The following is a 16,521-nucleotide window of genomic DNA, read 5'->3' on the forward strand; positions in this document are numbered from 1 at the left end:
TAAAAATGATCCTTCTTTTATTCACTCTTCAAGGCATAGCATTGTTTCAGTGTCTGTGTGTGTGTGTGTGTGGTGGGAGAGACCTAAAAATATAAAGGGCCCCTGGCAGGGGAGGTAATATCCCTCCTCCAGCCATGCCACCTTAATCAGGGTTCCAGGTGAGGACACAGACATTTATCATGAATATTTTGGCACGCTGCATAGGCCATGGCTGCACGCAGGCCTCTGGGAGGGGCATGTCCTCTACCCTGCAGTGAGGCCCAGGAGCAGCCACTATGAGATAGCCTTACACAGGCAGCACAGAGCTCAGCCCCCAAATAGGAAGGGGCTCTCCCAGAGGTAATTTGTGACCTACAGAAAAACCCACCTAGCAAGAGGAAACAAGACCTTTCTTCCCTAGGGTATAAGGCAGGCAGGCAGGCAGCAAGGAAGACCACTTCCATTTCAATGCCCGAGGACTCAACCAGAGAAACAAATGCATGACCGGCAGGAGAACGCCATCCTTCAACAGCTAAGAAGCTACCTTCCAGGGTGCCAGATGATTCCTGCCCCAGAGAGTAACAAACACAAGACTCAGTGACCAACTGTGGGTGCTTCCAGGATACCTGGGGCTCTTACCCAACCAAGAACATTAAGTGTCCTTCTTGGCAAAATGTAGGTGAAGTCTAGGAAATCAAAAGCCATGTTCATTGCTGGTGATGACAGACTAAGCCCAAGATCAAAAGATAACCCCAGAGGGCCAAGGGGCATCAGTGCAGCTGGCACTAAAAGCCAGGACAGGCTAGTCACATTAGGTGACATGAACCCAGACTCTCTGGATTTGGGAATTCTCGTCACCATCACCCAGGCACATGCCTACCCACAGGCTTAGGTAATGCATCCTCCCCTCCACTCTGGCTAAAATAAAGCAAACCACACTCTGCAGTGTCCCTGGAGGGAGGTAGCTGCTGCTCTCCAGCATCAGAAGAACAAGTCAATGATGGGCCTCATCTACCTAGAGTAGGCTCTCAGGGACCTGCAGACCACGGTACAGTACATAGCCAATGTCATCGATCTCCTCTTCCCGAAAACTGTCCAAGAGGTTCACACTGGGGTTGAAGTGACAGGGCAGGTTAGCCTGCTCCAAGCTGCCCACCAGAAACTCCAGGGCTTGCAGAAAGCGATCCCCCAAGGCCTCCTCGGTCCAGGCTACTTCCTCTTTACCCAGATGCAGAACCACCTGGGTCAGGTGGCTCCAGCCCAGCCGCACCAGAGCCGGATGGCCACGACACACACCACATAGCAGCAGCAACAACCTCCGGCGAGCGCCAGCATCTTGGTCATCCAGGGCCCGCAAACAGGCAGCCTCTACAGGATATAGATCCTGTAGCCAGAGATTGGCAGCCAGCCCCTCCAGGGGCCAAGCCAGCAGAAGGCGACCATCAGTGCTGGCCCCAGGGACCACCACGAGCACAGCTAAAGTAAACTCCAGACACTCATGTTGCACGTCCAGCAGCAGCTCCTCAGAAGCCACATTGGGCCGGATCAGACATCCAAGTAGGCTACCAATGGCTGGCCAGTTGACGGAGGCTGCCAGAGCCTTCCGTAGCAGCTCCAACAAGACACGGGAGGAAAGATAACCCCCGACCAGGAAGCGGTCCCATGGGCTGCGCCCACGGGGATGGAACTCAAGCTGGGTCCTGCGCACAGCCCAGCATCGAGGTTCCCTGGCCACAGTGTCCATGCCAGGTACCAGGCTCCACAGCCCTGGTTCTAACTCCAGGGGTGCTAGCAGGCGCACACGCTCAGCAGCCCCTGCCTGTAGCCCATCGTAGAGAGGCCCGCCTGGCACCAGTGCACCAAAGGGCAGTTCTGGGAACTTGCTCCTCAAGTAGGCCTGCAGCTCCAAGGCAATGTCTCCAGCCAGCTGTTTCACCAAAGCCACATGGGCTTCTGGGACAGTCACGCGGTTGTGCTCAAATGCCAGCAGCTTCTCCTGCAACGTCAGGCACAAGGGTGCTAGGGAGCTGGGTTGAGGCGTCGGTGTGGTCTGAGAATGAGCGGGTGTGGGCTCCACTGCAGAGGGAAGCATCCAGGACAGATCAGAAGGTCCCTTAACAAGTTAGGAAAACTACCTGGTCACTAGCTGTATGACCGCACTGGGCTTCCTCCTCACCTGTGACGGTCACTGAGAAAGCCCTGAGCTCAGGTCCTTAGGACAGTGAGGACAGGAGGACAAAGTCCCACTGGCCCAGAGTCCCAACACTTTGGCTCCTACAACTAAAACAACTTCACGGAGAATGGGGAAGACATATCCTGATCTCTCCAGGCTAAGTTTCCCCATCTGAGGCTCTCCACCATTATATGGTGCGAGCTTGCTATGGTCGAAAGCAGACAGATAAATCAAGGAGCCCAGGGCTGTGGAGCAACTCAGTGGTGGAGTACTGGCCTGGCATCTGCGAGGCTCTGGGTTTTATCCTTAGCACAACAGAGAAACAGAGACCTACGATACCTATGGACCACCTGAGAAGCACCCAACCCAAAGAGGAGCAAAACCTTGTGAAGATTGCATCTCCTGCACGGGACTCACCACATTGGCTAGGAAGAAGTACCGCTCACCTGGGACAGAGGGTGAGGGGGACACAAGAGGTATGGGCTGGCTGAGGGCAGCAGGGGGGGGTTGGGGCTGTTGGTGTGATGTGGCTCTCAGCAGGTTCAGTTCCTTCCAGCTGTCCCCCTTGGTGTCATCCTCATCCCGAGGGCTAGTGGCCCTGTCGATGAGCTATAGGCAAAGTGACACAGATCAGAGCATCGGGAGCCGTGGCAAAGCTGGGGGGGAGCACACCAGGAAGCTAGAGTGAAAAAGGAGGGGGCCCGTGTTGTTCCAGTCCAGCCTCAAAAAGTCCCACCACTGCCAGGCGGTGGTAGCACACGCCTTTAATCCCAGCACTTAGGAGGCAGAGGCAGGCAGATCTCTGTGAATTCCAGACCAGCCTGGTCTTTGGAGTGAATTCCAGGACAGCCAGGGCTACAAAGAGAAACCGTCTTGAAAAACAAAACAAAACAACAAAAAAGTCCCGCCACCCCCCAGTTCCCACCTCCTCCTGTGGAGGTCTCAGGCAGGCTTTGCCAGCCTGGCCTTACCCGCTTTACAGCCAGGGTGGCAATGCCTAGCACTGCAGCCCCGCCCACACCTAGCACCAAACGAGCATTAGCCAGGAGGAAGTCCACCACACTGCCCAGGCCTTCGTCGCCACGCTGCTTCCTCTGCTTCTGTGAGAACTCTGCCATGGTCGCCTGCAAGAGAGGCAGGGGTGTGTTGCGGAGGGAGAGGACAGCCGGACTGGTAGGGCCAACATGCATAGATGCTTAGCAATAATCAAGATGGTGTTTCCTGGGGCCTCACGATGCTCAAAGGGTTCCTTAGACGGAAATAAGGGAACTGCCAGGCCCCTACTTCAAACCCGCACACTTCCCCCCTCTGGAGGGGGCTCACACAGGAAGGCTTCAAGCCTCTTTCCTGGCTTCACCCTCCAAAGTCTCTGACATCTGCCAAGACCTTGAGAAAAGGTCTCCCCATCGCTACCCTTACTCTACACAAACACAAGTTGCCAAGCCAACAGAGTGAATGTTACAGCTCGGGGCTCAGAACACAACTTCCAGCCTCATCCACTTGCAAAGCCTGGGTATTTCTACTCCCCATGGCTCCCAGTCATGCTCTAGACTCCGAATCCAGACCCGCCCACAACAGCCACTGTGTGACAGCCTGTCAGGAGGAGCCCAAAGCCCCCAGAAAGACTTGCAATGTGGGTTTCCAGAAAGCCTGTTTGGGTGGGACCTGTCGGACCTTTGATAGATCCTCAGCAAATTTAGGGATCCAGTTACTGGCCCCTCCCCCAAATCTTGACAGGAAAACTTCCAGAGGCAGGGTGACCCCATCAGATGCCAAGCTGAGGGCATGTACAAGTCAAGGATAAAGGCCCCATGGTCCTGTGGTGAGCAAAGTAACCCAAAATAGCCCACTGAATGAGGAGAAGCTGGCCAGGCCCTTAAACTCAGAACAATGTTGGGGATAGGAAGGTGAGAGGGAGGCCCATAGGCCAGGGTTTCTGTTTTTTTCTGCACGAGAGCACCAGTAAGGAAAGCTGGATAGGGTCAGGAACCTGGGAAAGGAAACAGAAATTCCCAGGGCCCAGTCCACTAAGCCAGAAGGTCATTGCCTGCTGGGACAGCAAAGACCTCAGCCCTCCCTTGGGGCCATGGGTGCCTTGGGGCTCAGTTGCCAAGTGACAAGATGCCGGGAGTAGCTGAACCCTGAGGCACTTTGTGACTCAGCTGGGATGGACAGCTGTCTGCTCTCCCAGACTAAAAATAAGACCCTGTCCTGGGGCCTGGCAAGGTCAAAGGCCAGCCAGGGGGCCTATGATAATCTCAGAAGCCGCTTCTCCTCCTCCATTACTGTCTACCACTGCCCTCGGACCAGGAACCCACTCTGAGAACTGAAAGGGGCTTCCGTTCCATCACCTGTCTAAAGTGGGCCTCAGCCCTGCATGTGGAAAGGTCTTGTATTCGAACTCCGGGCAGGAGGGAATAAAATGGGTGATTAAAAATAACCAACGCAGGCCCAGGGTGGTGGTATAGACCTTAATCACAGGACTCAGGAGGCAGAAGCAGTCAGATCTCCGTGAGTTCGAGGCAAGCCTGATCTACCTCGTGAGTTGGAAGACAGCCAGAGCTGCTACATAATAAAGACCCTGCTCAAAACAAAAATAGCAAAATAGCCTGGTTATCTGTCCTTCCTCTTGGGCCAAAACCGATTGTCCTGGATGAATCAGGGCTGAGCAGAAAGGTGTAACCACACATAAACGGCTCTTAAACTCTATTCAAGGGGGACATCACTGAGGCCATGGAAATCATGTGCTATACCCAAGTAGGGAAGGGCCAACGCTAAAATTCGAACTCAGGTCTTCAGTCCCTAAATCCTCCCTCCCACCGCGGTGCGACCACAAGCCACGCCTCCACCTGCCAAGGGACGCGTGTCACGCCCAGGGCGGGGAGACCCCGGGCCTCCCCGCGCGCTGCAGCCGTACCTGCGTCCCGGCCTGAACACACCGACCCGAGGACGCAGCGAGTAGGATCCTGGAGCCCCAGGACCTGCCTGGGAATGGAACGTGCAAGGCCCGGGAACCGAACGCCGAGCCCCGGGGCGGCAGGTGACCCGAAAGGCACGCTGGACGAGCAAGCCCTCGCTCCAATCCGAGAGCACAACTCGTGCGCACACGTGCTCAAAACTGCGCAGCTCAGCCAATGATCGCCAGGCACGCCCCTTGACCGTCGGGGGCGGCAACCACGGGCGCTCTCCGGATTTAAAGGGACAAGGTTATGCTGTCTGCACAAAATGGGGGGGGGGGGCAGGTTGTGAGGGAGTGACAGTTATTCAGGGCCTGATCTAATTCATTTACTTTTTGTTGTTGTTGCCAAAGGGCATCCCACTGAAGCCAAGGCTGATCTCGAATTCTCGGCAGTTCCGCCTAAGCCTCCGGTCTGACCTTGTGTGTACTTGTGCTCGGAGCCTCGGTGTGGAGAGCGCTGTCCGGGCCCAGGCTCCTCTGGTGAGCCAGGCAGACGGAACCGCACAGCCAAAGAGCTAAAGAGCTCTGCCATCTGTCGTGCGAACCCTACCGGCCCCGTGTTCCCTGCTGTAACACCGGCGGCCAGACCCTCGAACGCCATAGGACAGCCATGTCTGCCTATGGGAAACCTACCGTGTGCTAGCCAGGCACTGACAGCCTGGCCCCAGAGAGACGCCGGGTCTTCTAGCGCCAGAAACAAGCCACTAAAGAGCAGTGGCGGGAGTCCTGGTGCCAGGCGAGAGTAACACATAGCTTCGCTATTATTTTGAAGTGTTTGTGCACCGGGGTCCTTAAACTGCTACACTTTGAGAGCCCATTTGCTCCCGACAGCTCTGGGAAGCATGTCACCCAGGAGCAAAGTTGAGGCCAGAAACACAAGGGCTAAGCCCCAAAGACCCGGAAGTCTCACTACCGCCGATCTGTCACCCACAAGCCGCCTGCGCCCCTGACGTCGGCACCGTGATCTCTCCGGGGTCACGGCCCGCTTCCCAGACTACAGCCGCCCAAGCAACAGTGCTTGGAGCCCATCCTCGACGCCGCGACAGGACAGCGGAGGTGGCGGACGCCTCCGGCGGGAGTCCCGGAGCCCCGCAGACCTCTCCGGTGCCCGAGCTCGCGAGAAGTCTGGGCCGGGCGAGGCCTAGAGGTCCCGGAGCCGCCGCGCCGCCCTTCCCGCAGAGGCCGCGGCCGGGAGGAGGCGCGCGCGGGTTAAAGGGGCGGGGCCGGCGCTGACCCAGCCCGCGGCTGCCGGCCGCCCAGCGTTCTCCCTGCCCGCCCGAGAGCTGCGCCACCATGGAGGCCACCGGGGTGCTGCCGTTCGTGCGCGGCGTGGACCTCAGCGGCAACGACTTCAAGGTTCGCGGGGGGCGGGGGGGGTAGTAGGAGGGTGACCCCGAGGCCGTCCCTCTGGGCCGCGCCCTCTGCGCTTCCGGGACCGGCGGGCGGGGCGGGCGGGCCTCGGCGAGTTTTCCCGGGCCTGCCCCGCCCGCGGCGGAAGACCGGAGCCGGGGCTCGGGGGACCGGGGTGGCCCAGGAGAGGGGCCCGGCGGGTCTCGCGCCCGAGCCCGTGACACCGAGGGCACACGCCCTAGCCGGCTACCGCCCCACCCTGTGTTTTCGGGCCAGTCGCTTCTCCTCTGGCAGCCCTGGGGTTCTCACCTGCCCCTTTGGACCAGCCTGTTTGGAGGCGTGGAATGGAAAGGGATCTGTTAGTATGTAGGTGTCTGACAGGTGTGCGAGGTCCTCCGCGGTGTGTCTGCGCAGCTGCTAGACTGATGGGCCAGGGCACTGGTCATCGGCATCCCAAGTTCTTGATAGTCAAGGAAGAGGCAGACTATGGGCGTGGTGGCAAACGCTTATAGTCCCAGCACTTGGGAGGCAGAGGCAAGTGGCTCTTTGAGTTGAGGCCAGCCTGGTCTACAAAAAGAGTTCCAGGACAGCCATAGCTACACGGAGAAACCCTGCTTTGAAAATAATAATAATAATGAGGCAGACTGATTGTGAGCCCAGGGGAGAGGAAAGCTGGACTGGAGGGGCAGCTCAGAGGCCTGGCATCCCTTTAGATGTCAGATTGGGGGGCTAAGGGGGAGGAGGTGGGCTCCTCCTGAGTTTGCTTGCACATGGACGAACATTTGACTCAGCACACCATTGTCACTGCTTTGCCCTGTCCACATCCCCACCATCTCCACCTGGGGTCTCCCCTCCGTGTGTCCTCTCTGGGCTGGGAACGTCTGAGTCACCTTGGGGAATGTGGCTGAAGGAGGAGACAGTAACAGAAGGCAATTAAGCTTCACGCTGCTCAGATGATCAGGGTTAGCCACTGGGCGGTGGTGGGGTAGTGGTGCATGCCTTCAATTCCAGCACTCAGGAGGCAGAGGCAGGCGGATCTCTGGCTTCGAGGACAGCCAGGGCTACACAGAGAAACCTTGTCTCAAAAAAAAAAAAAAAAACAAAAACAAAAGATAGCTCAGCAGCTAAGAGCACTGGCTGCTCTTCCAGAAGTCCTGAGTACAATTCCCACATGGTGGCTTACCACCATCTGTAATGACGTCTGGTGCCCTCTTCTGGCCAGCAGGCATATAAATGAATAAATCTTAAAAAAAAATGGCCGGGGGGGGGGGGGGGGGGGAATAAGTGGGCATTCCATATAAGGAATGAATGAAGAGATTGTACCAGGAATGGTGGGGAGCTGGGCTCTTAGTGCAATCTGGGTCGTGTCAGGGGGATTCCTACCCAGATAGCCCCAAACTGTGTGGAAGTGAGTGCCACTAACCAGAGTAGACTGTTGGGTATTCCTTGAAACACAGCAGGCTATTCTGGCCTGCTTGGGACACTCCAGCAGCAGAAGAGACATTCCTCCAATCTTGTGAGTAAGAAACAGTTCTGGCCTCTAGACTCTGGGGACCCCTCTCCCTCACTGTCCTCACCATGCCTGCTCCCACCAGGGTGGCTACTTCCCTGAGAATGTTAAGGCCATGACCAGCCTGCGATGGCTAAAGCTGAACCGCACAGGCCTCTGCTACCTGCCTGAAGAACTGGCGGCTCTGCAGAAGCTGGTAAGGATAGTGGGCAGCGGGGAGGGCCCCTGTCACTGCGGCTGGGCCTGGTGACACATGGAGAGAACACAGAAAGATCTGGAGTGGGAGTGGACACCCGGCCTAGGAGGTAAACAGGGAAACAGGGTGTGTAAAGGAGAGGGACCTATTGGCATGGGGCAGAGTTACAGGGACAGAGGAGCTGCACATCTTAGGTACCCCCCTGAGCCTCTGGCTCTTGTCTTGTCCAGGAGCACCTGTCTGTGAGCCACAACAACCTGACTACGCTGCACGGGGAGCTGTCCAGCCTGCCTTCACTTCGGGTGAGTGGACTTCGGCCAGGCTGTGGGCAGGTGGAGCATGGTACCGGTCCGTGTTTGTCTGTTGGGTGCCACACAGACAGGTGACTTCTCAGACAGCAGTGTAGCTGGGATGACTGCCTGGAAATCAGACCCCTGCCAGCTTTACAGGCTCCGGCCAGCGCTGTCCTTACGGGGCCACAACCTGTAGATGTTGGGAACCAGGCTCTGGACCTGGCTTACTGACTGTAAACCAGGACTTTGCCCCCTCCTAGCTGTCTTAGTTACTTTTCTGTTACAGTGAAAAGACATAGGACTGAGGCAGCTTATAAAAGAAAGTGTCTTATTCGTGAGCTCATGGTTCCAGGAGCACAGCAGGCAGGCAGGCATGGTGCTGAGCAATACCTGAAAGCTCATGTTGAGACAACAACCGCAAAGCAGAGAAAGCTAACTGGAATGGTGTGCGCTTTTGAAACCCCAAAGCCTGCCCCAGTGACACGCCCCCTCCAACAAGGTTACACCTCCTAACCTTTCCACAGAGTCCACTAACTGGGGACCAAGCATTCCATATATGAGCCTGTGGGGGCCTTTCTTATTCACACTCCACATTGGCTAAAGAGCTCTCGGCAAGTCATCCTTTTCCTCCAGCAGGTAGGGTGTGTGTAGGGAGACAGCAGATGTGGCTCTTGCTGCATTAGACACCCAGACTCAGGTGAAGCAGCACTCCCTGGCCTCAGTCTTCGCTCAAATTTCTTTTTTTCTTTTTTTTTTTGGTTTTTCAAGACAGGGTTTCTCTGTGGCTTTGGAGCCTGTCCTGGAACTAGCTCTGTAGACCAGGCTGGTCTCGAACTCACAGAGATCCGCCTGCCTCTGCCTCCCGAGTGCTGGGATTAAAGGCCACCATCGCCCGGCTTCGCTCAAATTTCTACACCTCAGTGAAGAGAGGTTTCAGGGGTACACAGTGATGAAGTGTCTTATCTAGTATCACCATCACATAGCTGGGGAGTTAGCTGGCTTGCCTCAGTCTGTCAAGGCCATGACTAGTCTACTATGCCTGCATTCAGCTGCACATGGTACACATATATGCATGCAGGTATCCATACATACACATAAAAGGAAAAAAGAACACGTATTCTTCTGAGCCAGTGACATAGAAACTATAATGCCAGCTACGAGAGGCTAAAGTAGATAAACGGAAAGTTCAGGGCTCTCCTGGGCTACAGAGTGAGCTCAAGCTCCACTGGACAAGCTAGGGAAACTGACTCAGGATGAAAAGTAGAAAGTGGAGATGAAAGTAGTGGCTCACGCCTTTAATCCCAGCACTCAGGAGGTAGAGGCAGGTAGATCTCTGAGTCTGAAGCCAGCCTGGTCTACATAGCAAGTTCCAGGACAGAGAGAGTTACATAGTAAGACCCTGTTTCTGGAAAAAAGAAAAAGAGTAGGTGGGATGCAGTTCAGTGACAGTGCATGCTTGTCACCTGCCAAGCCCACAGCTCTGGGGACCCCTGTTGGGCTCTGGGACACATTAGGTTTTACAGTTTAAATAGGCATTTACAGGAAGGTAGGATGAGCCCCTCGGATGGACTGTGAGCAAAGGTCAGAGGTGGGAGAGTCTTCAGGTGTGACCTCCAATTTCTGAAGACCTCTCCACCTGACCTGCGTTTCTCCCTGCTGGCAGAAAGTAATGATCATAAATTCTTTCCTTATGCCCTTAGGCTATTGTAGCTCGGGCCAACAGCCTGAAGAACTCTGGAGTCCCTGATGATATCTTCAAACTGGATGATCTCTCAGTTTTGGTCAGTGGTTCCCTGCCCATCTGGCCCCTAGGATGCCCAGGCATTTGGTCCTCACTCATGATGGCAGCCTCTGGGGCCATCATCATCCCTTAAATAGCCAGTGCTGGGCCAGTATCACTCATGGTATCCGTTCCCTAACCCTGCCCCTTCCTCTCAGGATCTCTGTTTCCCTGTTCTGAATGCTCATCACTCCCTGTGCAGTGTTCTGCTAGATCCCTGAGTAGGGCAGAGGCATGAGGTGGGGCCACCCTAGCCTGACCTTGCCCCTGCTCCCTAGGACTTGAGCCATAATCAGTTGACAGAATGCCCACGGGAGCTGGAGAATGCCAAGAACATGCTGGTGCTCAACCTGAGCCATAACAGGTGCTGGGGAGACCCCGGGTGCAGCAGGTGGGCAGCACGAAGCAGGTGGGATGGAGGCTGACCTCAGCCTTTCCCCTCTGCTCTGCAGCATCGACTCCATCCCCAACCAGCTCTTCATCAATCTTACGGACCTGCTGTACTTGGACCTCAGTGAGAACCGCCTAGAGAGCCTTCCCCCTCAGATGCGCCGCCTCGTGCACCTTCAGACCCTGGTGCTGAGTGGAAACCCACTGCTGCACGCACAGCTCCGGTAGGTGCCTTGCTTTCCCTTGCATCCCAGAGGTCCTGGCTCTTCCCATCCCCAGGCCTCAGGCCTCAGCTCTGTCTTGTGCTTGCTGAACATCATGCCCGCCTGTCCACCCCGTCCCCAGCTACACCCCTTGAATGGACTTGCCTTAGGGTGATAAGTCCTTTCCTAACAGGCAGCTCCCAGCCATGACGGCCCTACAGACCCTGCACCTGCGGAACACTCAGCGCACCCAGAGCAACCTCCCTACCAGCCTGGAGGGCCTGAGCAACCTTTCAGGTCTGGACTGTCTGGTGTGCTCCTAAGTTTCCACTCCTTTGAGCTTGTCTACTTCCTTGGGAATGAAGGGGTGGAGTCCTGCCTCTGCAGTCACATCTCACAGATACATTAGGTTACTATTTAACAGCTTTTTAGATAGGGCTTTGTGGTGTGACTGGCTGCCTGGCCTGGTTGGTACTCACTGTGTAGACAGGTTGCCCTTGAATCATAGCAGTCCCTCTTTCCTGGCTTTCCATGTGCTGGGATTACAATTTTGCACACCGTGATCGATTTACTCTGGGTTTCTGCCCCCAGACCACAAGCTGTTCTGAGGTTCTCAGATAACACACCTTTAGTCACAGAGGTTTGCCCAAGGCCACACAACCTGGTGGTAAAATAAATAATAGGGATTCACAATGAGGCTTGTTTCTTCTGGTGGCTGTTGTATGGGTCCTAACTGATGTGCCCTCCAATGCCCCAGACGTGGTCCTAACTGATATCCCCTCTAATGCCCCAGATGTGGTCCTAACTGATATCCCCTCTAATGTTCTAGATGTGGTCCTAACTGATATCCCCTCTAATGCCCCAGATGTGGTCCTAACTGATATCCCCTCTAATGTTCCAGATGTGGTCCTAACTGATATCCCCTCTAATGCCCCAGATGTGGTCCTAACTGATGTCCCATCCAGTGCCCCAGATGTAGTCCTAACTGATGTGCCCTCCAGTGCCCCAGATGTGGTCCTGACTGATGTATCCCTCCAATGCCCCAGATGTGGTCCTAACTGATGTATCCCTCCAATGCCCCAGATGTGATCCTAACTGATGTGCCCTCCAATGCCCCAGATGTGGTCCTAACTGATGTATCCCTCCAATGCCCCAGACGTGGTCCTAACTGATGTGCCCTCCAATGCCCCAGATGTGGTTCTGCCTGATGTGTCCTCCAGTGCCCCAGATGTGGTCCTAACTGATGTGCCCTCCAATGCCCCAGATGTGGTCCTAACTGATGTCCCCTCCAATGCCCAGATGTGGACCTCTCATGCAACGACTTGACAAGGGTGCCGGAGTGCCTGTACACCCTCCCTAACCTGCGCCGCCTCAACCTCAGTAGCAATCAGATTACAGAGCTGTCCCTGTGCATCGACCAGTGGGTGCACCTGGAGACCTTGAATCTGTCCCGCAACCAGCTCACCTCCCTGCCTGTGAGCCTGTGCCTGGGACATGGGTGGGCTGGGCAGGAGTGCTGGGCTCTACCCTAACTGATGCTCTGCCCCTCCAGTCAGCCATTTGCAAGCTGACCAAGCTGAAGAAGCTGTACCTGAACTCCAACAAGCTGGACTTTGATGGACTACCTTCTGGCATTGGCAAACTCAGCAGCCTGGAGGAATTCATGGCTGCTAACAACAACCTGGAGCTGATTCCTGAGAGCCTCTGCAGGTACTGGGCAGGCTGAGCCAGAGTGGGAGCTCAAGATGGAGCCGATGCTGCAGCTTGGTGATCCGCCAGCATCCTGCTAATGACTGAGTAGCCTGTCCCATCCTATCCCACACCCAGCTTGGGTTTCCTAGTCTAATGTTAGGGTCGAGATCAGACGGGGTCCAGCACCATGTAAGTTTGTAGCTTCTGTCCTCTTCTGAAAGTCACTGACCCTCATGTGGATCATGTGGATCCCTTGCTCTGAGACAAGAACTGGGACGACCCTAATTGCAACACCATATCCCCTAAGGCTCTGGCTGGTCCTGTCTTTACAGGTGCCCTAAGCTGAAGAAACTCGTCCTGAACAAGAACCGCCTGGTGACCCTCCCAGAGGCCATCCACTTCCTGACAGAGATTGAGGTCAGGCAGTGGGGACAGGGTATCAAGAGAGATGGAGCAGAGGGTGTGCCTATGTCTTGGAGTGAGACCTAGTAGTAGCCTTGTAGGGGCAGTGCCCAGGAACCACTGGGGAAAGCACCCTCTCTCAGCACACTGTAGTGTCACTGAAGCCCCACAGCAGCTGTAGCTGCCCGGGGTAAGGATTTAGTTCCTGGTTCCAGCTGTGGACCACAGTTGGAGACCAGGTATGAGTGGCTTGAAGATGAGCGCCCAGCCCAGCACCGTCTCTGCTCACCTAACAGGTCCTGGATGTGCGAGAAAACCCCAGTCTGGTCATGCCGCCCAAGCCTGCTGACCGAACTGCTGAGTGGTACAACATTGACTTCTCACTACAGAACCAGCTGAGGCTGGCCGGTGCCTCCCCTGCCACAGTGGCTGCAGCTGCGGCTGGTGAGGAGAATGGTCTAGCCTGGGAGCAGGGCACTTCTCTGGACTTTTGCTTTCCCATTGGCAAGGGCTCATATGCTTGCACCTCCCACAAGTAGGGAGCGGGTCCAAAGACCCCATGGCTCGCAAGATGCGGCTACGGAGGCGCAAGGACTCAGCCCAGGATGACCAGGCCAAGCAAGTACTAAAGGGCATGTCAGATGTCGCCCAGGAGAAAAACAAGAAACAAGAGGTAAGTCAGCAAGAGGAACCCTGAGCAGAGAGTGGCGGTGGCAAGCAAAGGTCAGTCCTAGTGTCTCAGTAGTCAAGTACTGCTCCTGTGTCCCCAGGAAAGCACAGATGCCCGGGCACCCGGGGGGAAGGTGAGGCGCTGGGACCAAGGCCTGGAGAAGCCACGCCTTGACTACTCCGAGTTCTTCACGGAGGATGTGGGCCAGCTGCCTGGTTTGACCATCTGGCAAATTGAGAACTTTGTGCCTGTGCTGGTGGAGGAAGCCTTCCATGGCAAGTTCTACGAGGCTGACTGCTACATTGTGCTCAAGGTGGGCTGGCTCCTGGAGCCCCAGTGTTCTGCATTGTGCTCAAGGTGGGCTGGCTCCTGGAGCCCTAGTGCTCTGCATTGTGCTCAAGGTGGGCTGGCTCCTGGAGCCCTAGTGCTCTGCATGGGGGGCTTCAGTGAGGCCAGGGGCAGTTCGGCAGTCAGTCAGTGGTCAGCATGCATGTAGCCTGGAAAGCCACATACATTTCCTGGGGCTGGGAAACCATGAATAGCCCATGAAGGCCCTCGTGGCTGATGCCTTGGTCTCCTCAGACCTTCCTGGATGACAGCGGCTCCCTGAACTGGGAGATCTACTACTGGATTGGTGGGGAGGCCACACTGGACAAGAAAGCCTGTTCTGCCATTCATGCAGTCAACCTGCGCAACTACCTGGGTGCTGAGTGCCGTACGGTTCGAGAGGAGATGGGCGACGAAAGCGAGGAGTTCCTGCAGGTGCAGCCAGCAGACTGGGAACTTGGGCGGGCGTTATGTACAGAGGTGGGGCAGGGAGCTGAGAGACAGCAAGGTGAGGTCTGAGGCCTCGTGGTCAGAGCCAGAAATCCATGGTTGAGGGAGAGGGGTCAGCAGGTCAGCATAGGAACCAGTACAGGATAAGGAGAGTAGCTGAGAGACAGGGTGGCGCCTCTGACTGCTGGGGCTAAGGGCAGGGCCAAGCTTAAGAAAAAAAACGCAAAGCCAGTTGACAAACTGGCCTTTCCCCTGCTGCCACCTGGGTTACCTTTAGATATGGCATGCAGCTGGAGAGTTTACCCCAGGCTACCCAGGTTTGCAAGCTTCCATAAACCCCTCTCAGACTGTGTCCCATCTGCCCTGGGCTCCAGTGCATGTGCCCCAGGCTGCTCAGAGTCACTGTGGGTTTGTACCCACTCGAGCTGTGTAAACTCTACCAAGTCTGACAGAGGCAGTTGATGGGGGCAAGGAACAACTCAGTGATGAAGAACCATACTTGCACAATAGGTGTTTGACAACGACATCTCCTACATTGAGGGCGGCACAGCCAGTGGCTTCTATACTGTGGAAGATACGCACTATGTCACCAGGTAAGCACGTAGGGATGGGTGGAGGCAAGGGTGATAAGGTCAGGTTGCCCTTGGTGTCCAAATCAAATCTTTCTTGTCCTGCCCCCAGGATGTACCGTGTGTATGGGAAGAAAAACATCAAATTGGAGCCTGTGCCCCTCAAGGGGGCCTCACTGGATCCCAGGTGAGCACCCTGATAAGAGAGGAAGTAGTAGTGCTTGCCCTCAGTTGCCTTCTCACCTGTGAAGAAGCAATCTCAACTGTCTCCTCGGAGCTTGGAAGAAAAGCCTGAGGTCTACCAAAAAAGGGCCAGAGCCCCGCCTTTTGGGTCAGGGACAGGGAGTTACAGTACAGCTTTTACGTCCTATCCAGATTTGTGTTCCTCCTGGACCGAGGACTGGATATCTATGTGTGGCGGGGGGTCCAGGCCACACTGAGCAATACCACCAAGGCCAGGTAAGTGGGTCTTTTGGAATGTTCTGGGCAAAGGAAGGTGTTCCTGAGAACAACCTGGCCTTGCTGAGAACTTTGCATCTGTCCTCAGGCTCTTTGCAGAGAAAATTAACAAGAATGAGCGGAAAGGGAAGGCAGAAATCACACTCCTGGTGCAGGGCCAAGAGCCCCCAGAGTTCTGGGAGGTGCTGGGTGGGGAGCCCTCTGAGATCAAGAAACATGTGCCGGATGACTTTTGGCCACCCCAGCCCAAGCTATACAAGGTAAGTCATGGTGCTAGGGCACAGAGTAAGCCTGTCTTCAGTTGGCTGGGTGTGCTGTGGGCTTTGGGAGAAGAGGGCATTCTTCCAGTCTGGAAGCCAGTTTGAGGATAGAGCTGGCATGCTCTTCTCAAAGGTCCAGAGCTCCTGGATACTGGAGCTGAGAAGGTCGCCTTAGTTTTGTGAGTGGCAGGAGATTATGGTTCTTATGAGCAGGAAAGAAACAAGATAAATCAGAAACAGGGGCTGGAGAGATGGCTCAGTGGTTAAGAGCACTAGCAGCTCTTCCAGAGGACCTGAGTTCAATTGCCAGCAACCACATGGTGGCTCACAACCATCTGTAATGAGATCTGGTGCCCTATTTCTGGCGTGCAGGTATACATAGAGGCAGAATGTTGTATACATAATAAATAAATAAAATCTTTTTAAAAGAAAAGAAATCAGAAACAAAAGTAAGAACCTAGCTTGCATAAAGCAAGGAAAACAAGTATTTAAAAGCCCTTCCAGCTGGGCAGTGATGGCACACACGTTTAATCACAGTTCTCAGGAGGCAGAGGCCTAGTGGATCTCTGTGAGTTCAAAGCCAACCTGGTCTACAAATCAAGTTCCAGGACAGCCAGGGCTATAGAGAAACCCTGTCTCGAAAAAAAAGAAAAAACCCAGCTAACCAAACAAACAAAACCCAGTAAGTCCTTCCAGGGCTGCAGAGATAGCCTAGTGGTTAAAAGCACTTTTTCTGCCAGGTGGTGGTGGCGCACACCTTTAATCCCAGCACTGGGGAGGCAGAGGCAGGCGGATCTCTGTGAGTTCAAGGCCAGCCTGGTCTACAAGAACTAGTTCTAGGACAGCTAGGACTGTTACA

The 16,521-nt window shown here is 55.2% G+C and overlaps 2 protein-coding genes across 4 annotated transcripts in view; one reads left to right on the forward strand and one right to left on the reverse strand.

The window, feature by feature from the left end:
* Positions 1-6,288, reverse strand: Mief2 (mitochondrial elongation factor 2). 2 transcript variants are annotated; one of them, XM_075992318.1, is made up of 4 exons: positions 5,745-6,288; positions 3,124-3,276; positions 2,599-2,761; positions 1-2,055 (listed from the first exon to the last, which is right to left on the reverse strand). In XM_075992318.1, exons 2-4 carry the CDS (start codon positions 3,268-3,270, stop codon positions 995-997), a joined length of 1,371 nt encoding a protein of 456 aa, XP_075848433.1. In that variant the 5' UTR covers positions 3,271-3,276; positions 5,745-6,288; the 3' UTR covers positions 1-994. The 2 variants fall into 2 exon arrangements, with proteins under 2 accessions (XP_075848433.1, XP_075848434.1); XM_075992319.1 differs by lacking the exon at positions 5,745-6,288 and adding an exon at positions 5,070-5,240.
* Flii (FLII actin remodeling protein) overlaps positions 6,289-16,521 on the forward strand; it is a 13,763-nt gene continuing 3,530 nt past the window's right edge. Inside the window, exons 1-18 of one of the 2 annotated variants that reach the window (XM_075992308.1) lie at positions 6,289-6,467; positions 8,057-8,167; positions 8,398-8,469; positions 10,161-10,241; positions 10,519-10,604; positions 10,693-10,854; positions 11,027-11,130; positions 12,133-12,308; positions 12,386-12,543; positions 12,858-12,942; positions 13,224-13,371; positions 13,464-13,600; positions 13,698-13,910; positions 14,180-14,359; positions 14,885-14,967; positions 15,056-15,130; positions 15,319-15,402; positions 15,491-15,662. In XM_075992308.1, coding sequence (XP_075848423.1) covers positions 6,405-6,467; positions 8,057-8,167; positions 8,398-8,469; positions 10,161-10,241; positions 10,519-10,604; positions 10,693-10,854; positions 11,027-11,130; positions 12,133-12,308; positions 12,386-12,543; positions 12,858-12,942; positions 13,224-13,371; positions 13,464-13,600; positions 13,698-13,910; positions 14,180-14,359; positions 14,885-14,967; positions 15,056-15,130; positions 15,319-15,402; positions 15,491-15,662 — 2,190 coding nt within the window. In that variant the 5' untranslated portion in view covers positions 6,289-6,404. The remainder of the gene's footprint in view (positions 6,468-8,056; positions 8,168-8,397; positions 8,470-10,160; positions 10,242-10,518; positions 10,605-10,692; positions 10,855-11,026; positions 11,131-12,132; positions 12,309-12,385; positions 12,544-12,857; positions 12,943-13,223; positions 13,372-13,463; positions 13,601-13,697; positions 13,911-14,179; positions 14,360-14,884; positions 14,968-15,055; positions 15,131-15,318; positions 15,403-15,490; positions 15,663-16,521) is intronic. The other variant, XM_075992309.1, reaches the window with a different exon arrangement.

Source organism: Microtus pennsylvanicus, chromosome 11 (genome assembly GCF_037038515.1).
Source record: "Microtus pennsylvanicus isolate mMicPen1 chromosome 11, mMicPen1.hap1, whole genome shotgun sequence".
NCBI classification, from domain to species: Eukaryota; Metazoa; Chordata; class Mammalia; order Rodentia; family Cricetidae; genus Microtus; species Microtus pennsylvanicus.

Excerpts from the sequence above, each read along its gene's own strand:
- Mief2 (XM_075992318.1), bottom strand. The coding sequence starts at position 3,270 with ATGGCAGAGTTCTCACAGAAGCAGAGGAAGCAGCGTGGCGACGAAGGC. Across the intron at positions 2,762-3,123 it reads CCACCCTGGCTGTAAAGCGG|CTCATCGACAGGGCCACTAG; the intron begins GTAAGGCCAGGC and ends CTTTGCCTATAG. Across the intron at positions 2,056-2,598 it reads CCCCTCACCCTCTGTCCCAG|TGGAGCCCACACCCGCTCAT; the intron begins GTGAGCGGTACT and ends TTCCCTCTGCAG.